General features: G+C 39.8%; 1 protein-coding gene across 1 annotated transcript; it reads left to right on the forward strand.

The window, feature by feature from the left end:
* The first annotated feature begins 12,479 nt into the window (after window positions 1–12,479).
* Window positions 12,480–23,361, forward strand: LOC126406967 (polyribonucleotide nucleotidyltransferase 1, mitochondrial). The gene is made up of 28 exons (XM_050071587.1): window positions 12,480–12,718; window positions 12,976–13,036; window positions 14,846–14,920; window positions 15,196–15,301; window positions 15,392–15,441; window positions 15,551–15,614; window positions 15,701–15,748; window positions 15,903–16,016; window positions 16,917–17,103; window positions 17,343–17,394; window positions 17,607–17,664; window positions 17,831–17,927; window positions 18,018–18,120; window positions 18,366–18,436; window positions 18,667–18,703; window positions 18,819–18,885; window positions 19,008–19,097; window positions 19,244–19,297; window positions 19,617–19,726; window positions 19,874–19,945; window positions 20,249–20,312; window positions 20,418–20,501; window positions 20,602–20,685; window positions 20,844–20,950; window positions 21,138–21,193; window positions 21,334–21,412; window positions 21,591–21,638; window positions 21,731–23,361. Exons 1-28 carry the CDS (start codon window positions 12,600–12,602, stop codon window positions 21,884–21,886), a joined length of 2,313 nt encoding a protein of 770 aa, XP_049927544.1. The 5' UTR covers window positions 12,480–12,599; the 3' UTR covers window positions 21,887–23,361.
* The last annotated feature ends 586 nt before the right edge of the window (window positions 23,362–23,947 follow it).

Here is a 23,947-nt window from a genome sequence, read left to right on the forward strand (position 1 = left end):
ACGAGTGAACAGAGGGAGCTGAGAGGATGACTGGAGGACACTTAGGACCGCCTCCCTCTCCTCTGCATCTCCCTCCGCCTCTTTGGCTCTGACAGAAAAAATAGGGCATTGATCACAGCATCTCTGTCTATATTTCAGTGTGTTCTTAGAAAATATTTGGTCTTTTTTATTACAATTACACTAAAAGTAGTGTTTTTTAATGATAAAAAGGAAACTGGAATAAGTTTGGTTGCAGCTCAAGTAGGCTACTTAAATTATAAGCAATTTATAGATATGCCCAAAAAGATTCTGCTTATTTTATTCCTTGGTAAGAAGATATATTTGGGGTCAATGCATACCTTTTGTCTGCATTTGCAGCATACAACCTACATTCAAGCAGCAAGACAAGTAAGCTACTGACACCTGGTGGGTAATGTACAAAGAGACTGCTGTAACTGTACAGGAAATACTTCGTCTGTGATATTGCTGCAGCAATTAGTTGATTAATCGATTAGTCAATCAACAAAAATATTAATAGGCTATGATTTCGATAATTAAATAATTGTTTTAAGTAATTTTTAAGCAAAAAGGTCAGTTTCATGCTTATTAAATGTGATGATTTTAAGCTTTTTGTCACACATGGTAATAAACTGAATAGCTTTGGATTTTTGAACTGTTGGTTCTATAAGACAAAACGTTTGGAGGCGTCAACTTGGGCTCTGGAAAACTATACAGTACATGTTTCACTGTTTTCTGACATTTCATCAACAAAATGATTTATCGATTCATTTTCCGTAACTGCTTATCCCGTTTGAGGTCACAGGAGGGCTGGGCGAGAGGCGGTGTACACCCTGGACAGGTCACCAAACTATCACAGGGCTGACACATAGAGACAGACAACCATTCACACTCACATTCACATGTACGTGCAATTTAGAGTCACCAATTAACCTGCATGTCTTTGGACTGTGGGAGGAAGCTGGAGCACCTGGAGGAAACCCACACTGACACGGGGAGAACATGCAGGCTCAGCCTGGAGCTCCCCCACCCTGGGGTTTGAGCCTGATTATTCGATTAATCGAGAAAATAATAGGCAGATTAATTGATAATGAAAATCCAGATAATATGATCATTTTGCAACTATTTTAATAATCGATTTTTAGTCATTTTGCACACAAAAATGCCAAACATGACCTTATTCAAGCTTTTCTTGTGTGAAGACTTGCTGCTTTCCTCTGTTTTATATCATTGTAACCTGAATTTCGTCTCGGTTTTGAGTATACAGTGGACAAAACAAGACATTACCTTGGGCTTTAAGAGATTGTCTTTGTTGCCTTTCGCTATATTCAGACATTTTATGGTCCAAACAATTATTCACTTGAAAATAATCTGCTGTAGGCCTAGGGTCACCCAAACAAGAGTGACTGGATGTCTATTCCAAGATGGGACGACAGAGGAGATACCACACCAATGTCACTGGGCTAGCAAGCCATAAAAAGATCCACAGGAGGAGATAAATGCAAAAAAAAAGTCTATTTATTTAAGACATCTGTGCACAAAAAAGTGTACAACATGCAATAAATCAATAAATAAATCAAAATGAATGGTGAGTAAAATCAACAGCAAACATTTCAGTCCTTGACTTTCATCAGTGCTACTGACATGAGTGCTTCACAGAACAGATATAAACCCAGACAGATTCCTACCAGTTGTAATCAATCAGCCGGTGCCACAAATTAGATGAGATCAGCTCTGAGGAGCAGACACATGAAAACTGAATCACAATGACCTTTCATACAAGGACTACACTATTCACAACATCCTCAAATGTCAATATGTGATTTTTTGTTGCCTCAAGTAGGCACAGTTATAAAGATACCATAGATGTAATGAAATGCCAAGTAAGGAAATTTTCAAGATATAAAACAACTGACTGACATATATATGTAAACATAACATAAAATGAACATATATTTATAAGCTTTTGCTGAGTGAAGTTCTCTAATGGGGACGTACATTAATCTTATGCAGCTATTCACACATTTGAAAGTAGAACTGCATTAACATCAGTTTAGCAGCATCCAGTTATTCTAAACACACACTATTTCTTTTAGCTGCATCAGCAGCAGGGTAATGACTGAATGATAGGCCCAAACCCACAGTCATTCACAATGTAGGTAGAAGACACCTAATCAACAACTGATGAATGGCTCTGCCGGTGTGAAGGCCGTGAGGCCAAATAGCCAATTAAAACACAATCACTGGTGTGGGAGCTGAGGACCTGGGTCACCTCTCAGGAACAAGCACATTATTGTATGTTCCTCCTAAAACTTTTAATAAGCAGATTTCAGCAGCAGCAGCAGCAGCAGCAGCAGGTCTGTTGGATAAGCAGAGCTTCTCATTTGCATGTAGAATAACGGTCGCTGTGGTTGGCGCTTCAGCTTGAGGCTATGAGATCCCAACCTGTTGTGTCTTGTTTTCAGAGAAACAGGTTTGACTGGAGGGTTGGAAACACATCAGGAGGGTACGGCGGGAAGTGCAGCTTCCCCAGAATCCATTGTTTGCCAAAACAACCAACGACAAAGGGATTTTACTTTCTCTTTTTGGCTGTCACTGTCACGGCAAAATTTACATCTTCATCTTGGCAGTAAATATCAGACTCTGCTTGTAACAGACAGCAATGATCTAGATTAAGATCTAGCATCATGGTGAAGCTTGAAATATCATGTCTGACTGTATCTTTGGCCACCTTTCTCTACAGGTAGTAGACTGGTTTGGGCAAAGATCTGACTCTGCAAAACCATTGTTTGGAGTCTTTCTTCAAAGCCAAATGTTTGATGAGTCTACTGAGACACATTTTTTGTAGAAATGCCACAATATCACATATCTATCTAGCTTTACCTGTTTTGTATTTTGATTTAGTTACTTTAAAGGTCCAGTCTATAGGATTTAGAGACATCTAGTGGTGAGGTCACAGATTGCAGTCAACTGAAACATCTGCCGTGTCCCAAGCGTGTAGGAGAGCCACAAAAATGTGCATGGCCATATCTATCTATCAACCCGGTCCCACTCCAAAGTCATCAAAATCTGGCACTTGGGCAGTGACTTGCGGCATCAGATGCTGACGAAAAAAGCTGTCCTTTAATGTCGGCATGATACGCAGCTGGTTGCTGTTATAGTTTAACAGCGCTCAGGGGCATAAGGGGGGGAAACACAGTGGGACAAGAACGAAAGTTAAGGTGGCGAAAGTCCAAGTAGGATGGGTAGGTAGGGTGGTGGATGGGTCCAACAAATACCAACTTTCACCCGGGAGAGAGGTGTTTGTGTCCCGTAAGATTCTAAAGCCAAACCCTGTTCTTTTTTTCCTAAACCTAACCACGAGGTTTTGTTGCCTGAACCTATCATGTGCGTTAGTTGTTGGAGGAAAAAAAAACATCAATTCACGTTGTTGTACTGCTGACGTAGTATTTTATTTTGAAAGAGACTGAATGTAAATGTTAAATTTCCTGTGAAAACAGAAGTGTACTTTGAAAGAAGACAAAACATGTAACAGGCAGAACTTGACACGGTGCCCCAGACTGCAACAACCAATGCACCAAGGGTACCTTGGACGTCGTATGTGGACATGGAAGGTCCGTGACCAAACGCCGATGTGTGACGAGGTTGGAGTGAGAATGTGTTGGTTTGTTCGTGCTGGGCTACTGTAGAAACAACATGGCGGACTCCGTGTTAGAAGGCCTGCTCTGTATGAACAGTTCCTTCTAGTGTAACACAAACACAAGGATTCTTATTTTCAAGTAATATAAATTATAAACTTATGAATATTATATTCCATTTCTGCCAGTAGATGCCTCTAAACCCTACACATTGGACCTTTAAAGCCTCTGAAAATGTAGTTTCAAATCTGAGCTTATGTAACTTTTGCTGAACAGTGGCCACTATGTCCAGAAAAACTGACAATTACAGGAGAATGTTGTCCAAACATAACACAATTAAAGCAGAGTCATTAAGTCAGCAAAGTGACTCAGTAATATGATTAACTGGTAGGAGGCCCCAGGGCAGACCCAGAACATGCTGGAGGGATTACATATCTCATCTGGCCTGGGGACGCCTCGGGGTCTCCCAGGAGGAGCTAGCAGGGATTGCTAGAGGGACGTGTGGAATACTTTGTTCAGCCTGCTGCCCCCGCAACCCAGCTTTGGGTAAGTGATTGAAAATGAATGGATGGATGGCTATTATTAGCATTAGCTTACATTAGCTACCATACTCTCCTGGTCACACCAGACCTAGTGAGGCTGCAGCAGCAAACCCACTCCTGACTGTACTGAACTTAACAAGAGTGTGTTTTGCTGCTCGTGAATTCAACTTTCCATTTGTAGGAAGACGAATGTGTTGCTTCTACTTTCAGGTTATTCACACTTAAAGTATTTCTCTATAACATTAAATATTAACCTCTAAATGTACATAAGCCATAGTAAAAGTCTGGAAAAAATATCCTCGCTTATTTTTATTATGAGTTTAACATTCAAAAACTCAGCTAACCTGCTTCTTTAGGACTGTTTGGGTGTGGTTTTGTCACAGTTGGTGGACAGTGGTGTGGCAACATAAGCAAACAACCCCTATCTGTTGGTAGGGATGCATAAAATGTTAGTTTAATGCATTGAGTCCTGCCCACTTTAAACCAGTCAGAAGTGCACTGATAAAGCAAACACATTGACGAAATACAGAATATCTGTCATGAATAACCATAACTAACCAAATTTGGCAGGAAATGTTGAACGCTGATTGAGCAAGTCAGGGCTATTATACTTTTTTTCTCCAATTATACTATCACCCATTTCTCCCTCAATGATTCAATTTTCTTCTTAGAATTCAATAATCTTAATGATGTAAAAATAAAAGTGGCAATTTGCTTCAGAATCTACTCAAATCAAATCTTTTCAAATCAAATATATTTCTGTGGCAACCCACACACATCTCCACTAACCCTCTCACCCCAGCATACAATTCAACACCGACGCAGATAATGAAAACCTTTCATGGCTCATGCACAGTGCCTGCTTACCCACCCTGCAGCCTGAACTCAATTATGCAATGTTCAATTACTGTGGAGGATTAGGTGGATGTTTTGTGTAGCTCAGTGTGTTTGTGATCGTGCATGTGTGTTAGCATTTGCTTGTGCTGCTGCGGGATTCATTAACCTCAGATTGAACAGGGTGCTCCTGCCTGTTCAATCACAATCTGTTATTCATTATGCTTTTAGGAAGTATTGTCACAAAGCAGCATCCACCTCCACCTAATGACTCAGTGATACAGCAGCATTCCTCACACACACACTCAGCGACAAAGCAGGAGAAATTTACCCAGAGGAAACCCACCAACCGCCTCCTCTGGCTCAAACTCTGCAGAACCAGCACACATGGAAACACATGGAAATGTTTCCTCTAGTTGGTGTTGACCCAGCCCAGGGATGTGAAATACTCAACCACAAAGCAGCACATATCTCTCTCTCTTGGAGCAACTGAATGACCTCGCTGCTCCTCACTCAGATAAATTCTCTGTCTTTTTTATAAGACTGCAGCTTCCTGTTAGTTATTTCAGTGGAATTTACAAGTGACCACAAATATTTTGACTGTGGAGCTGTGCTGATCTCATGTGGCCTTGAACGCACGGTGGGCTCACTAATGCTGGACTGAATTGTTTAAATTGTTAGCATTTCCTCTTTCTTCAAGTAACACACAACCTGCATTGACCTTCTCCAACAAGGTCATGTGACTAATGCTACAGATAGATAGACAACATAGTTGAGTTTTTGTTGAGTTCAGATCCCTCATGCTCCTCTGTAATAAATCATCATACAGTAGGCCACATGAATGAGTCAAAACCTAAGCAGCATATTCTGATGTTTATACGACTTATACGAGAAATGACGGTGAAGAGGGTGAGAGAGGGAGAGGGGTATGACGTGCAAAAAAGGTCTCAAGGCCGGGGCGAACACGAGCAATAAAGTTATGTTGCGTGTGATTTAACCATTCAGCTACCAGTGCTTCCTCCATATAACTAGCTGAATGAAATTCTGTTGACCATAGTTATTTATTTAACCTTAATTTGAACAGGAAGTCCCATAAGATTAAAATCTCTTTTCCAGGTAGACCAGGCCAACAGAGCACGCTGTTACAAAGTTAACAAAAATTATAAAATACAGCATGTCAAAAAAGACGAGGTAAAATGAAAACAAGGCACGTTAAAACCATAATATAATTTGAATTACAAAGACAATAATATATTACAAATACTGGGATTCATCCTGTGGACTCAGTGAATATTTATACCAATTTGCATTGTCATGCTGACCCAATGATTGAGCTTGGACAAATTGTCCAGAGTTGACCAAAATTATTAGGGATCATACTGTAGGTATTATTATTTTTTTCATGATATATGTACAGATATCTTGCTTTGGACCAAAGTGTTGGATAGACTGTCTGACATTACAGTTTGACTGATTTGATTTTGCTTTATGGTCAGAAAAAAAGTCTGAAATTCTGTCTTGCTTCCTAGGATGTCAACTGTTTATCAAAAATACAAAAGTACAAAACAACATTTAACCAAAACAAAACCATACTACAAATGTTTTATGAAAAGTGGATGCAGTGCAACATATTACTCATTCCCTTAGTGTTCGACCCATATACACTGATGCAACTTAGAAGCCATACTCTGATTTAATAGGTTGAGACTGAGAAACAAATGAGTTCCTCAACCTGTGCAATCAAGCATGTGAGACTCTCAATCTTCTGTGTGATGGCAAAAGTTGATATTCTTCAAATAATGTGTGAGAGAGGTTAAACGTTTACTGACAACACATGCAAGTTGTACATTTAATAAATACTTACACCGATAGAAAAGTACGGAAGCGTATTGCATTCACTTGACAAATAAAAAAAGCCCTGTTTTTCTAAATCATTTATTCTGTTTTTCAGAGTAATTTATTTATTTTTCTGTTTTTTGGTGTGATTTTTGTCTGTTTTTCTGAGTAATTTTTTCCCTGTTTTTCGTGGTATTTTTTTCTGTTTTTTTTTTTTTTTGTGGTAATTTTTTTTCTGTTTTTCGTGGTAATTTTTTTTCCTGAACGAGGAGACGAGATACTTCAAAATCTCGCGAGAAGCTCCCACCTGGCACCTGCAAGTGACCCCTGCATCCATGGTGACTCCTGCTCATGGATGTATTTTGCATCCGTGCTCCTGCTCCCAGACAATTTCAACTACGGGATCAATAAGGGTAAGGCACGTAACTGCTGATAAAAATACAGCATACAGCTGATAAAAATGCATCATGACAACTTGATAACAACAACATATCTTCATGGGAGCAATAGCACAAAAAATTCCACACCTTTTGCATAGGTCATCAAATATTACTCCTGCCTTCCTAGATCGACTAAATGATTTAAAGGTCTGACCTCTTTCAGCAGCAGAGGTCACGCTGACCATCCTCTCCGTCTCTCTTTGTCTCCATCCTGCAGTGCTGCTATGGGAAATCAATGCCTGACAGTCAAATCTCCAGTTCAAATGATTAAGACCCCCTGTGCCAGAGTCAAACCCTAATTGCATGACATTACAGGGCATTAAAGAAGTGTGTGTGTGTGTGTGTGTCCCAATCCTTTGCATCCTACTGTATAAATTCTGATGCACCCTTTAACTCAGAGAGATTACAAATAAGAGATTTCTTTCATTGAGACAAAGAGATATATACTCTCTACATTACTGTTCTCAAACACCAAGCTGTGCTTTATTAAACTGTTTAACCCATGATAAGCCACAGCACAGTCTGAGGTTCTCCAGATGAGCCTTAATGATTGCTCTGGATCAGGGCTTGAGACCAAAAAGTAATCAGTTCTTTGCAGTCGAGGCCTCGAGGCTTTGAATGTCTCTATCTGAACTCTGTCTGAGAGGCTTTTTAGGTCAACAACACTGCAGGGAGGCAACATTTAGGAATGCAGGGTCAGAGTTGTAATGAAACAAATTGCAGTTACTCGCTATGAGCATTTTCACTGTGAGACAGAAATCAAACAAACACAGATTTTGTTTGAGGCACGGGTTGTTTCATTGATGCCGTGAGAAGTAATATCTCTGCTGAAATCTTTTTCCCCCATGTTTTAAACATGTGAGTTGTACACTGATAGGCCCTGAAACTACTTAAAACCAATGAATCTGGTTTGATCATAACTGTTGTGCTTATTGTATGCCATCAAACATGGTATTATAAAGATGCTCACTAAACAAAGAAAGTGCCCTCTCTGAGTCTGTATGTCATCATTGAATCTGCATCAGCTTGCTACTTACTATGCATGTATCTTACAGGCTCAGGCACGTATCCACTCATCTATGAATCCTCATTCATATCCAGACAGTCCACACACAAACACACACACACACACGATGTGGGTTTTCTAATGTGTATGCAATCATTGTACTGATTTAATGAGGTTAATTTATTATGGGAGCTTCATATTGACAAAGCTAACCTGCCTTTGAACTGTTTGTGTATGGAGAGATGATTTTCTTTAGTTATAGATGTATAGATGTACCATAAAAGACATGTGAAGGCCCCTGGATACACACTTTTAGTTTATGAGCTTGTGTGTGGCACTGTCCAAGCAGAAAGCTACAGTTCTGTTCTACTTTGTTCTGAGACAATGGAACTGTACTACATGGAACCTTGCCATGCGCCATAATGTAATTACCAAGCTTGTGACAAAGGAAATCTTGCGTTGCCAATTCAAGTCCCTATGAGCTGTCTGAACGGTGGTTCCCTCGAGCTTATGCGTGTCCATATCAGTGGATCCAATAACTGGCTTTTCAGTGACACAGAGGAGAAATGGGAATATGTCTTTCCACCGCAAAAAAAGGATGAATGCCGACAAATATCAGAATCACTGTTGATGGAAATTTGCAAGAAATGTACAACAAAAAGTTGTAAAACTACTTGTATGTGTCACATGTTTCCACAAAAGTGGAAGTGTTTAGGGTGATAGATAATCTGCCTTTAAAAACGCAGTCACGCTCTGGTGCCAACAGAAAAATCTCACCCCTGCTGTAAATCCTGTGATTTCTGCATGTGTGTGTTCATGTATGTATAACAGAGATCAGCGCAGAGCTCACGCAGGCTGTGTTGTTGTCACCTCCTGAAACAAGGCAGCGTGAAAATTAGAAAAGCAAACATCTTGAGTGCCGCTGCAACCAAAGTATCACACAATGGGCAAAGAAAATGACAACAAGGAACAAAAGTCAGTGTTTTTCAGGTTGTTCTAATCTGTATTTTTCATTTCTTACATGGTTCATCACTTTCAAGACCAGTTGCTTTGCAAATGCTGTCCAAAATGTCATCACTGATACATTCTCAAACAAAGAAGTGCATCATTTTGTGATCTTTAACTTGTCTTGGTTATTGAAATTGTCCTTTTAATATCACTTCTCATTCAACAACATCCACTGATGAATCATTTCTTCACACAGCTTAGTCCAAATCATGTCACAGAGGTCTCTGTAAGGTGACAAGATGACAATTTAAATAATGGATTAACATAGGTTATAGATTGACAGACAGTTGACCGATAACCAATTGATTTCGACTGACATTTGCACGAGAAGATTCTCTGAGAAGTCTCTTTAACACAAAGCATCCTCCACTGAGCTGCTCATGATCCTTGTCGTCTACCACAAAACACTGACTGGTCCATTACGCACTAATAGCCCATGGCTCTGCTCGGTAATAACGAGATCTCAATGTGTCCCGGAGCCATGGAAACAAGATAATACTAGTAGTAGAAAGCTTGGTAATAATGGGAATGTGTGCTTGTGTTTTTCAGTGGGTGTGAGCTTGTGTGAAATCCTGCAATTAACCAGAGTGCGTGCATGCGTCTGTGCGTGTGCGAAAGTAATCCAGAGGGTGTTAGAGATGGTGTTAACACTCATCTGTTGCCATAACAACTGCAGCAGCCCCACTGTTAGTGTGTCGGCTCACTGACTGACTGACTGCAGGGCTGCCTGGCTGGTAGGCTAACTTCCTTGACTCGCTGTCTGATCAGCAGGCAAGGTCACTGATGTACTGACAGTCAAACAAACTGGCTGTATGAGGCACATTTTTCAGACACATTTCACAGCTAACAGGTTTACGGATCAGCTGGCACGAGGAGAAGAGCCTTTTGACAACACACAGACACACTTAACATGTTTTCCGTGTTTAACTTGCTGTAAACTACAATTAAAGGCCATTTGATGTTCCATTGTGTATGAAAAGTGGATGGTGGTTGATCAAGTTATTGAAAATAATGGTGTCAATTATTTACATTATTTGTTTATTCTTAATTTCTAAATCATATACAACACACAGTGATGTACATATGAGGTAATGCAGGTGGTTTATTCATTTATTTAGGCGATAAACGTTCTTACAGGCTTAAAGATGATCTTTATGGTACAATGCTGACACCTAGTGGTGGCATTTTAAATTACATATTTGAGGTTTCTGAGCTGCTGCCTCCTGCTCTCATGTGCCAGTCTACTTCCAGAGTCATATACACTGAGCAATCATTTATGTAACACTTTTGAATTTACAAAGGTTTAAATTACACATCTAAGACTTTTTTTATGCACTCAATTTCTTTTAAACTCTGATCACAGATTTGTTAAAACAGATGACACAATATTTAAGGGAGCTTCTCATTGTTGCATATGTACCTTTACTTGAGTAACATTTTCAATTAATGAGTTTTACTTGTAGTGGATTGACAGCATTTCTGTTACATGTTATTATGACAACTTTGCTTGATGTTGCTGTAGCCTACTTTTTTCACAGAAAAAAAATTACATTTTATAATGGCAGAGTTTTTGTTATATGCATCATATTATTATTATTTAATAACTTAAAGGTCTTCATAGTTTTTTTGTTCCTAACATTAGATATGTTATGCCGTTATGTTGTTGAAATTAATTAATAAACCAGTTTGGTTTCTGACCATTTTCTTATAAATGCATTCTCCAACAAGTTGAAAACTTTATGTATCTAACATGTTGCATTGCACTGCATCTTCTGTTTTCCAATTAAACAAATCTTTTGAGAAAAGGGGATAAAGACAAAAGGAAAAGATACGATAACATGGATGTTCACTTTAATGCCCTCCGGCTGGCATTACAAAGCCTCCCTTAGAAAAACAAATTGCTACTCTAAGTCCTTTATTCCTTCTGCTATCAGGCTGCTAAATGCTGACAGTAGTCTTTTTAAATGAATGTCTTATCTTGTCTCCACATAGATGGTTTACTCTGTGTCTGTTTTTCTTCACATCCCGGCAAGCCTGTACATCCAACCTATGTTAGATAATGTGCACTGCACTAGAATGTTTATTTATATTTAGTAATTTACTCATTAAAGTATGTAGATTATTATTTTTTTGCCTGACCCTAGTGTGAGTCAGTATGCACAGGGTCATACCAAGTGCAAGTGTGCATCTTTTGCCCAGGTATTGATCTCTCTGACATTAGGTACTACTCTTGATTGCTGCTTACTGATTGCTGCTTGTTTCTGCCTGTGAGTTTGTGTATAGTCTGGTTAGACTGTAAAACTGAATTGCCTTTCTGGGATAAATAAAGTTGTCTGAGCTGAACTGAAGAGAACAACAATGCTCATGTGGCCTAAATTCATGACAGGCTTGAAAAAGACTAGGAAAATGGTTTAACTATAAAACAAAAAGACACTTATAGAGATAATAACGCTGTCTAGTATGTTATCGAAGTTTTTTTATTTTATGTAAATAGTCAAGCATTTTCTGCTGAAAATCCTTTAGCTTTCCCATCTGCTTGAGGTATTCCCAGAGACAACTTCAAATAGCAATAAAGTAAAGCGAGGACAGAAAATAGAAACCATAGGATAAGGTAAACCAAAACCAGGACAATTTATTTCTTTAAATTATTTAACATTGCTCTTATTTCTATCTACCCTGGATTATGACATCCTAGAGGAGAAACAAACGTGGCTCAGACCTGACCAGTTTTTACCTTTACTTAGCTTAATACATGCTACTGGAGTTTTAGTTTTAATACTCATTGATTGAAGACTCTAAAGAGGAAATACAGCAGGTATAGCTGAACAAAGAAATTGGAAATGTTATGATGGACTATATGGGATATGTTTCTATGTAAGAATGTATCTCTGTGGACAAATCAAACAAATCATGAGAGGCACAAACTGCTGCTAGCAGATAGCAGCTAATCCGCTCCCTTCTCTACAGCCGCACCACAACACAAAAACCCGAAACTTTTCACCACTACTTCTACAATAATTTACTCGTTAATTCGAGGCAACATTTTGATCAAAGATTTTTGTATTCAGAGATATTGACGCGGAATTATTGTGATTGGGTGAATGGGGTAGTACGGACACTTTTGATGTTGCACACTCACCTCGGCTTGTCCAATCAGAAGGCGCGTCTCTGTGACGCAGTTCCGTCTCCGTGACTATCTGACATGGAAGCTTCCATGCGCATACCATCTGAACTGTAAACGCACTGAGTGATATTCAGACACTTTTCTTTGTTTTGTTTTCGTGTTTGTTTTTTAGATATGAGGTATCTGCTCCGCCTGGGCCGCTCCTTCGCCCGCCTCCATGTCCGGTTATGTCACCAGAGTGTTTACAGCAGCCATTCAAACCCACGAAGACTGGTAGTGGACCTTGGCGAGAAGTGAGTTGACTTTCATTTAACTGTAAACATGCAGGACATCAGTTTCACTTCCAGCTGATTGTTTCTGTACCTGCTGTCAAGGTGTATGTGTTGCTCTGGTGTTCTCACTATTACTCCACACCCAGAACAGCTGGTATATGTTGGTATCCAGGACACAGAGTTGCATCATGTCACCTTACTGCATCTGAACATGACAGTGGTTGTAGTTTCTAAGACAGCACAGTATTTGATGCAGTGTGTTCTTGTTGTCTTTCCAGGAAGCTTGAGATCTCTACCGGGAGGCTTGCTAGATTTGCTGATGGCTCTGCTGTAGTTCAGGTACAGAGGATAAACGGCAGCTGTCACACCTAACAGGTCTCAAGAGTGTAACTAAGCACATTGACTCAAGTAAAGTACAAGTTTGACATACTTGTACTTCACTTGAGTATTTCTATTTTATTCTACATTCTATTCCAATCAGTGTCTGAGGGAAATATTGTACCTTTCACTACACTGCATTTACTGAGCACTTACAGTTACTAGCTGCTTTTTGCAATAAAAAAAACATGATATGCCCACATGATGTTATGCACTGTTATGCCACCAAAACATCCAGTCGTAGAAGTATCTGAAATTTGCTCCTCATTAATGAACCACAACACTGAAATGCTCCTATCCATCAGCGATAAAAGCCGAGTGATATCATATTCTGCGATAATATAACATTGTGAAAACAGGTCTTCTGCATAATGAGTACTTTTACTTATGATATATTTTGCTGATAAAATACTTGAGTAACATTGTGAATTGAGGACATTTAATTGTAATGGAGTATTTACAGACTATGGTATTTGTACTTTTACTGAAGTAAAGGATTTGAATACTTATTAATTTAATTTAATTTAATTTATTTGACTCCACGACCATATCCCATAGTATGGAGTACAACCATTACATGCAATAACAAAACAATGGCACATGGTGTGGCTAAAGTACAACCAATGTTAATTAAACAAAAGAAGGACATTCTTCAGAAAAGCTCCTAGTTTACAAATCACCTTTGGCTTATCTTAATGTAACAACAAAATTAATTAACATAGAGCGACGGGTTTAAATAATACTTTGGCAAATACCTTTCTCTGTAAGTCATTAAGCTCACACTCTGACATTCAAACAAAATCTGATACTCATCTCCCACATGATTATCACCACAGAGGTTACAGATCCTCTGGTTTCTGTCCAGCCATTGCAGCACATGGCAGTTGCTTGATGTCCTTTCTGATCTATATTCTTCATACATGTTTGCACTTTATTTCCATGTTGTAATTTCACAATTGCTATTTGTGCCTAGTCTGCATTTACACCTTCTGTTGCATGTCTGTTTGTCCTGGAGAAAGGATCCTTTCTCTGTTGCTCCTTCTGAGGTTCCTCTGCTTGTTTTCCCCATTAAAGAGTTATATGGTGGAGTTTTTCCTTATGTGAATCGAGGGGTCTTCAGGATAAAGATGACCTGTGATTTGTGGCTTTAAAAGTAAAACTGACTTGGTCTGACTTTCAAATATTTTACCAATGCAAAATATTATGACATAATAGTTAAGTCTTGCGAATTGGGAAATGCAGCTGACACATGATATGGGAATAGGGGGGGCTATGGGATCTGTTAGAGCAGTGGTTCCCAACTGTTGGGTCCTGGGTCCATTCTGAATGGACCACAAGTGACTCACGTATGTGTCAAGTTTGTAAAAAAAAACACACTTTATTTTGAAGTACAATGAACTTTTGGCACAGAGCTTTTATTTTGAAGTGCCGTTCCCTGCTGTAGAGTGAGTGACTGACGGAAAGATATATGACAGAGACAGCAAAGTAGCTCAATGACTTGGCCAAATGCAAGTATGATGCTGAATACTTTAAACTGTATGGACCTTGAACAAATGAATGAGGAGGTATCTGGACCCAGTGGCTGAACCAGTTGGGAACTACTGAGTTAGAGCACTTTGCCCACTTGGTAATCCTGCCTAAGTGTAAGGGAGCTTGTGTGAATGAAAGTTCTTTTCCCACTCAAAATGTGTTGCTCTTCACTGCATAAAATATGGGATTTTTTTAACTGTATTTTTTGATTACCTGTTCCATCTCTCTCTCTTTCTGAAGTTGGGCGATACGTCTGTGATGGTGACTGCTGTGAGCAAAACCAAACCCTCTCCGTCACAGTTCATGCCTCTTGTGGTATGTTCTCTAACATTACAGTAAAATCCCCAAACTGTCTTTGTTTTTAGCTTGTGATTGTGAATCAGTCTGGTCTTGTTACATCTATGTAAATGGATTTAGTAGAATAATTGAGTGCATAGAATGTGTTTAACAGCCTGGCACCATCAGTTGTTTGTGACTCACCTGCACCAGAGCTAGAAACCAGCAGAATGTCATTATGAGTCAGATGACCTCAGTGCAGAATGTCATTAAGGAAAACACTTTACAGAGTGTGTGTCCACTTTGGTTGACAGGTGGACTACAGACAGAAAGCAGCTGCTGCAGGTCGAATTCCCACTAACTATTTGAGGCGAGAGTTGGGCACCACTGACAATGAGATCCTCACCAGCAGACTCATAGGTGAGATGATAAGTGTCTTGTTAATGTAGCTGATGTTTTATTGTGCCTAAGCTGCTTTGACTAACACTTTGTCATGTTTCTGTCGCTCAGACAGATCCATCAGACCCCTGTTCCCTCCTGGTTACTTTTATGATACTCAGGTCAGTTCAGTTTGAAATTGTTTTTGTCGTTATGTGTTAATAGTTTGCCTTTGATATTAATGTGTATCTGTCTCCAACATTTCCTGTTGTCTGTACGTGTCTCCTGAAGGTCCTTTGCAACCTGCTGGCAGTTGATGGTGTCAATGATCCAGATGTGCTGGCTATTAATGCAGGTGAGTTAAATCTCAGCCATCAAGGTTTTCCATTGAGCAGAGATTTTTTTACATCCTTGGTTAACACAATATTTCTTTTGTTGAAGCTTCCGCTGCTCTGGCCTTGTCTGACATCCCCTGGAATGGACCCATAGGTGAGGAACACACAACAGATGTAGGCCTGTCACGTATTTTGAATTCTTGACCTTAAATCCTGGTTTTCACTTTGTTCAGCTTCAACTCCTGTGATGTCATTCTGCACTTGTTTAAATGTAGCTTGGGCCTACTTGTTTATCTGTGTTTTTCCAGGTGCTGTGCGTGTGGGCATGGTGGACGGAGCGTTGCTGGTCAACCCCACTCGGGCAGAGATGTCTTCCAGCACCCTCAACCTGATTGTGGCCGGAGCCCCCAGCAGTCAAGTGGGTAAGTTGGCAAACACTAAAAAACACTCTGCCTCGATGTTTGTTTACTTAAAAAAAACAACTATAACATGAACAGTCATTTAGTATTAGTACTTTTCCATGAACATGTCGTAATGCTTCAAACTAACAGCAGCTTATAAATCAGTTGCAAAGTGTAGCTTTCAAGCCAAGTAGCCTAACTCTTACTGTGACTGATGATATCATAATATATCAAACTTTATGAATTGTTCAGACAAATCTAAATTGGTTAAAAAATGTAGTTTAACTTTGTAGCAATAAGAAAAAGAATGTAAATTCATTGTGCACTGAGCAGATCATTAAAAACTGGGCGATATAAATGTGATGTCCAATGATGGAACAACTCGTTAAGAATGGAAAGAATGCAATAACTTAAAGGTCCAAGTTGTCAGAGTGTAGGATTTCGGGATAAAACAATTTGATTGTGCGGCTCTTCTAGACTTTCCAGATGTTATCGGACCGAATGGATCAAATCCTGATTGTGAAACGAGTCATTTCATGGGGGTTGTGACACTCAGAAAAGTGTGTCCACTGGTTTACCTACATGTCTTTTACAGTACAATACACAGTTTGGCCACTATTAAAATTGGCTGCAAAGCCCAGGACACTTCCTGAAGGCCTAGTGGGTCCTCGTTCACAGAGTCTGCCATAACGTTTATACATAAGCTTAGAAAGGACAAACCAAACACTGGCTCTAGATAGGGCCATTCGTGTTTTGCATCAGCCACTGTAGTTAGCAGCGCCTTTGCAACAATCAGCATCATAAAAATACTATTTTTTTAACATGAAACTGCTTTAGTCACTGTTTTTACTGGTTTAAATAAGCATGTATCTGATGGCATCATACAGCACTTACACGCTAATGTGACTCTCTGTCCGCCAGTGATGATCGAGGCGTCAGGTGAGAATGTGATGCAGCAGGACTTTTGCCATGCAGTGAAGGTGGGAGTCAAACACACCCAGCAGATCATACACGCCATCCAGCAGCTGGCACGAGAGCAGAAGGTCACCAAACGTACCCCGGTCAAGATCTTCTCAGCCCCGACGGAAATGGTGGAACATGTTCAACAGTAAGACCAGTGATGAAATAGTTTTTCATAGTCCCAGAGTGATGAAGTTAATAAGCATCAGGACTTTATTTAAGTGTCAGGATTGCTTTCTTAAATCAAACAGCTGTGAATTAGACAAAGGCAGGTATTATTCAGTAATGTGTTTACCTGTTGTGCTCGGGACCTTGATTAAGCCGTGAAAAAATAGGACTTATATTGTTTTATACACTAAAGATTTTTCCTCCTTGTCTTCCTCACAGATCCGCTTCTGAGAAGATCTATTCAGTTTTCACTGATTATAGTCACGACAAGGTAAAGTATGACGTCTGTCCCCAGATTTTGATTCAAAGTTAACACTGCATTTTAGCCTTTTTTTAACTGCGCTTAGTGAGTATTACATTTTCTGTTTTATGTAAGTAATTTAAAGCAGCTACAATCAGTGATGTTTATATGACAGTGTTTATGTATCTCAGAAGAACCTTATCTTTTGTTCAGTAATTGTAATATTCTCATCGTAATCTCAGATTTCAAGAGATGAAGCTATCAACAAAGTTCGACTAGAAACTGAAGAGGACCTAAAAGGTAGATCATCCTTTCTATTTATGTTGCATGGAAAGATTTCCAAGTTATTCATTTGTAAATATTGTCCCAATCCCATTCATACAATCATGTTTATCTGTGTCTGTGTATTTAATTTGTGTTCCTACCTGTCAGCTGAACAATGTCAACTGATGTCTTCCATGTGTAGAAAGATTCCCTGAGGCTGACTCCTTTGAAGTCATTGAATCCTTCAACACTGTGACCAAAGAAGTCTTCCAAAATTTGGTGCTAAATGAATACAAGAGGTAAGAAGCACTGCCCATGGTGATATTAATACATATTCTCAGTACACTTGATGTCCCTTTGCAACTGGATTTTTTTTGTATGTGTTGTAGATGTGATGGGAGGGAGTTGACTGCCTTACGGAACATTTCCTGTGATGTCGACCTCTTTAAACCGCTGCACGGCTCCGCTCTGTTCCAGAGAGGACAAACACAGGTGAGTAGAGAGATTTGAAAGATGAGATTTGTTAAAAGAAGAAGAAAATTGTAGTGCTCAGATCAGATGGAGAAGTAAGACTGATATTTGCTGCTGTTTCCTGCAACTGCTAGATTTGATAGTTAATTTCAGTAGCAGTAGGAGGGAGACCAGTGAGGTTCTTTGCTCCGAAGTTTGATTTTGTATGTGAGAAAGATGCCCTGAAAAAGAAAGCTCAATCCTCGTCCTCTTCCTTTTTTATATAGGTGCTGTGCAGTGTCACATTTGACTCCCTGGAATCCAGTGTCAAAGCAGATATCATCACCACAGCTCTGAGGTAAAGTCATTTTCACACATCTAAACCACACATTCATACTGTTCATATTATCAGGACAGTTCAGATATCGTTGACCTTTACTTCAGGAACATTAAATCTGTCCATATCTGAATGTCATGGCACACAGGGTTGTTTTAAATTACCCGCACGGACTTCAATACATAAATTAAAACCGTAAAGTATGTAAAAGATGATTTAACTCAGGTCTTTCATTCATTTTTCTTCTGCAGTGGCATCAAATCCAAAAATTTCATGCTTCACTATGAGGTGAGAAAGATCCTGTTGTCATTTTTAAAGTCACATATTTTATTAGATGTATGATTCCCTATCTTGTAGTCTTCACAGTGAACTTGAAATCATCAACCTTGCCTTCTAATTTCAGTTCCCTCCATATGCAACTAATGAGATTGGAAGGATGGGCGGCATGAACAGGAGAGAGCTCGGACATGGTTTGTGTTCCAACTGACATCTTCTACTTGAAAGCAGTGTCTGCTAACCTTTCATTCCCAGCAAGACTCCTCTGGACAATCGCTGTGTGTTTGTTCATGTTGGGTTGTTTGTGTATTCCCAGGGGCCCTGGCTGAGAAATCTCTGAGACCAGTCATTCCTAAAGACTTCCCTTTCACTATACGGGTCACCTCTGAGGTGCTGGAGTCAAACGGTGAGTTTGGTGACAGTTGTGAAAGTTTAAGAACGCTACAGGGAACATGTGGGCAGGATGTCTCAGACAGGAACACGGGCTTATAATGTCTGAATATCACCTTTTTTTCTCTTCCTCTCCCTGCTTCCACCTCTATCTGCTCTCAGGATCCTCCTCGATGGCTTCAGCGTGTGGAGGCAGCCTTGCTCTAATGGATGCAGGTACTGGAGCAGGACTGCATCACTTACTGTAGCTCTTTTTCAGTTGATTATCTCTGTAGTGAAATTGTCCCTGGGGTGGGGGAGCCCCCCCTGTGCAGAGTTATTTATGAGTGCATTTAGTATTTAACCAGAGCATTTTAATACTGAAGCTGCTCTTGATTATATAAATATTCATTATTCTTATACTACTCTCTCTAAGCAACTTAAAGATGTATATACAGGATAGGATAGCTAGACTGGAAAGTATTTCTTTTCCCATTTACTAAAGTACAATTGTGTGATAAAATGTAGCTAATATGTCCCAATCTGTGTCTCCCAGGTGTGCCCATCTCCTCTGCTGTGGCAGGTGTAGCAATCGGACTCATTTCCAAGGCCAACCCAGAGAAACCTGCTGACATCCAAGACTACAGATTATTAACTGATATTCTGGTACATACATTTTAACCTTTCATTACTAACACGTGGAAGAAAATTGCAGTTAAGCAAAACATATCTTCAAAAAGTTGTAACTAATGTCTTTGCTTAATAATATTGGAAATGTTGAATATGTGCTTATATTTATTGTTTTCTAACCAGGGAATAGAGGATTACCTCGGAGACATGGACTTCAAATTGGCAGGAACAAACAAAGGCATCACTGCTTTACAGGTACTCTGTCTGCTAACCCATCGAAAGTATCTAAAATAAAATTTTTGGCTCATGTTGTAGGTGAAAATGAAATAAGTAAAATCAGTTTGTCATACAAATATTTCACCTGGCTCGTTGTCAGTGTTGTGTAAATATAATTTGGTGTTGTCTGACAAATTGAAAAGAGATGAGGGCAGATGTAAATCTCAAATTAAAGACTTGCTTGCCATAAATACATAGTTTATCATTTATTATAAGATACTAGAGGCTACTTTATGTTTCATCCTTTGGTCCACTCCTTTACACTTTTCTATTAACCTTCAGGCTGATGTGAAGATCCCAGGTTTGCCTCTGAAGGTGGTCATGGAGGCTATCCAGCAGGCCACAGGTAAGCTCAAATGGCACCAAAACATAGGTCTTACACTAAAGAATAAAGACTGTGCATATTTTTGGTGTCGTTATTGACCTTTGTTTCAATTTCATTATGATCCAGTGGCAAAGAGGGAAATCCTGGGCATCATGAACAAATGTATCGCAACGCCCAGAGAGACGAGGAAAGAGAACGGACCTCTTGTTGGTAAGTTTTGTGTTTGAATATAAATCTGTGCATGTATATTGAGCTTTTTTTTACTGTGTACTGGCAACTGAGGTGTGTGTGACTTTTATTCTGTCTTCAGAAACTGTCCGGGTGCCTGTTTCGAGACGAGCACGCTTTGTTGGTCCAGGGGGCTATAACCTTCGTAGACTGCAAGCTGAAACAGGTAACAAGTGATCTAAAATTCATATTTAACAGAATCAAAAAACCAACCAGAAACACATCATCTTCTTAAGTGAAGTACGACACTAGCCAAGCATTTCAGTCTGCTACACAATACAGACGTCTTAAAGCTGAAACCTTGACATGCTTTTTCCTCTTGAGGTGTGACAATAAGTCAGGTGGACGAGGAGACTTTCTCTGTGTTCGCTCCAACACCAGGAGCCATGCATGAAGCCCAAGAGTTCATCAGTGAAATCTGCAAAGATGATGTGAGTCTCCGCCACCTGAAAACTGCACATTTTAGAAAAACGTATTAAACCCACACCACGTCACAGAGCTTTCAGAAAGTCTGACATTGATCTGAACATGAGGCCGTTTGCATGTGAATGTAAATTCATGGTTGCACATGTACTGATATGCATGAACGTACATTTGTGTTTCTGCCTTGTGTTGCAGCAAGAGCAGCAGCTGGAGTTTGGTGCTGTCTACACTGCCACCATCATTGAGATAAGGTAAACCAACACATTGCAATTGTTTACTGCAAAACAGTATTTGATGATGATTTTCATGATGTTAATAGAAATCGAGTTACGGGTGAATCAAACCTTTAGCGTTCAAACAGCTTCTGAAGCCTTTTCATGCTCTGTTGCAGGGACATTGGTGTAATGGTGAAACTTTATCCCACCATGAGTGCTGTCCTGCTGCACAACTCACAACTGGACCATAAACGGGTCAGTGAATTTGCCTCTGTGTTCTGTTTGCCTGTGTGTCCATGTTTCTGCCGACAGCCCGTGCCGGCAGCCATTTACTCAGTATAATACGTCGACTGTGGATAAGTGCCTCATACAACCCTGTTTCAAAAGATCCAGACTGTCCATTTAAAGATCATTTTGTGTTTTCCTCCTTCAGATCAAACATCCAAGTGCTTTGGGTTTAGAGGTGGGGCAGCAGATACAGGTACGTGTCAATCAGCACAGGTTGTATTGTCAAATTATCCTCCTGTGTTCACATGCTGGGCTCACTGTCTCTGACTGGATTTATGCTAACAGGTCAAGTACTTTGGACGGGATCCAACAGACGGCAGAATGAGACTTTCACGGAAGGTGCTCCAGTCTCCCGCTGCAACTGTTGTCAAGACACTTAGTGAGAGACAGAGCATCTCCATGGGTTCAAACAGCAGCCAAACGACCAACACTGACTTGTGACACGCCAGCATGACAGGCTAACTTCCGGCTTTGGATATAAACTGAGTAGATTTTGCTGCAACATACTTCTGTTGAGGAATCTACCAAACCAAGAGCATCAGATCTCGTCACAAACTGAACTCAGTGCTGTACATGAAGAGGTTTACCCTGCTGCTGTGGGTATGGATGAGGTTAAACTGCACCGGAGGGAAACGCAGCTCATCATATACAGCGTCCTGCAGTCATCGTGCTTCAGTGGATGTGCACAAACTGAGAAGTGTGCTTGGGGAGTAATGAGCAGGAGACACATTTTCAACAAGTATAGATGTTTTATTTTTAAATATCCCCTTTTTATGGTGTCTTGTTTTCAGATTTGCCACCTCAGCTATCATTAACAGCATCAAGCAGTAAGAGGGTTTCCTTAGTTTCTTCCAACACAGGAGCTTTTACCCAACAGACACAGTGCAATGTCACAACGATTTTCTTATTCATGTGTGATAATACTGCCTCTTGTGGTATGGGACTTCCATATTTGGTGTCAAGTGTGTGTGAGTGTGTCCTCTAAACTGCCAGGATCAAGACACGTACAAAGAAAGCAAAGTGGGTAAAATGTTTAGTTGTTTTTTTAACACTCCCCTTTATGTCATGTTGCATTTACAGTATATGTGAGTCGAGTGTAAAAAGAACAATCATTGCTGCTTTGTGGTATTTCAACCTTTTTCCAGCACAAAAGATGGCGCACACACATGAAGAATCAGACTTAAACCTCGCCCAACATTCAGATGCCGACAAAGAAATACTCTTGAGTGCTACAAATTGTACTCAGAGAGGAAAAAGGTCAATACAACCAGGTTGAACTCGGGATGCAAGGTGGGATAAAGAAAAAATGTGATAGAAAAACAAGGGAATAATTAAAGATGTAACAAATTGTTCACAGTTGTAGCCAATCCTGTCTACCCTGTTTTAAGTTTGGAGGCATCTTCCACCCATCCTGGAGCATGCCTAGCTGTTTCAATACTGTACACAGTTACCAGTTGTACGTCCCATGAAGACAGTTGCTCCATATGTGCAGGGTTCAGGTGGTGGGCTCCAAAATAATCATGGTGAAAGGACAGTTTCCTTCACTCGTGAGGCTCAAGAAATTGTGAAAAATCTATGTCAGGAGCTGGTGCCCCATTATGTGATCGACTGTAGAGCTGTTTACGAAATTATTCGGCCTCAGGCTGAATTTGTTGTTCAGTTTCTAACTCTCAATCCTAAATTTGTGGCAGAAATTTGCGCCAGATTTAGATGTAATCTCCACAGGGTGACAAAGGAGACAACGTTCATACACTTAATTAAATTCTGGACAGAAGGAGTCCACTGTACTGTCCAATACTGCTTCATTATCCTTTTTATAGATATTGTCCCCCTTTGGGTTGGGAAAGTACTATATTGAACTGCAACATGGACATTTGCTTCATATCTGTTCTAATAAACTGACGGGGTATTGAAATCATTTGTGTGTGTGTTTGGCTCACTGATCTGACAGGCAAGTGCTGGAATAAAGATGAATGCCAAGCTCTCTGGTCCTAGATGTTGAAAAATTAATTCATAAAAACATTAAAAAGCAGTGTGAAGAACTTATTTTTCTTTTTTAACCATTTAAAAGCCACTGGTTGTAAGAATGCCCAGCCACATACAGGTGTATGCTGGGCCACGGAGCCAAATATATGTGTGTGTACCACAATATATCACTTAGTGTAGGCCTATGTATTAACGGTATATCCCAATACATTAAAACACAACCCCTGTCTCGTGATAAGTATAGTGAGTGCCAGTACACAGCCTGACAGCAAAGAATTGTAAAGTCAACAGTGAGGGTGGAAAGTTATTATTTTTATTATTATTATTATTAACTTAAAATGATAAAACAGTGTCTTTTAATAACCCATATGATGCAGGAGGCCCCCAGGTATTTTCACATTATCTAACCTGGCCCGTTTTCATAAAAGTTTGTACACCCTGCTCTACACAAAGTCATCTGCAGGTAATCGCTGCTGCTGTTACTCGTCTTTCCTGTAGATGGCGCGCTAAGCTCGT

This window comes from Epinephelus moara, chromosome 19 (genome assembly GCF_006386435.1).
Source record: "Epinephelus moara isolate mb chromosome 19, YSFRI_EMoa_1.0, whole genome shotgun sequence".
NCBI classification, from domain to species: Eukaryota; Metazoa; Chordata; class Actinopteri; order Perciformes; family Serranidae; genus Epinephelus; species Epinephelus moara.

Excerpts from the sequence above, each read along its gene's own strand:
- LOC126406967 (XM_050071587.1), top strand. The coding sequence starts at position 12,600 with ATGAGGTATCTGCTCCGCCTGGGCCGCTCCTTCGCCCGCCTCCATGTC. Across the intron at positions 19,098-19,243 it reads TGAGGTGCTGGAGTCAAACG|GATCCTCCTCGATGGCTTCA; the intron begins GTGAGTTTGGTG and ends ATCTGCTCTCAG. Across the intron at positions 20,502-20,601 it reads AGAGAACGGACCTCTTGTTG|AAACTGTCCGGGTGCCTGTT; the intron begins GTAAGTTTTGTG and ends TTCTGTCTTCAG.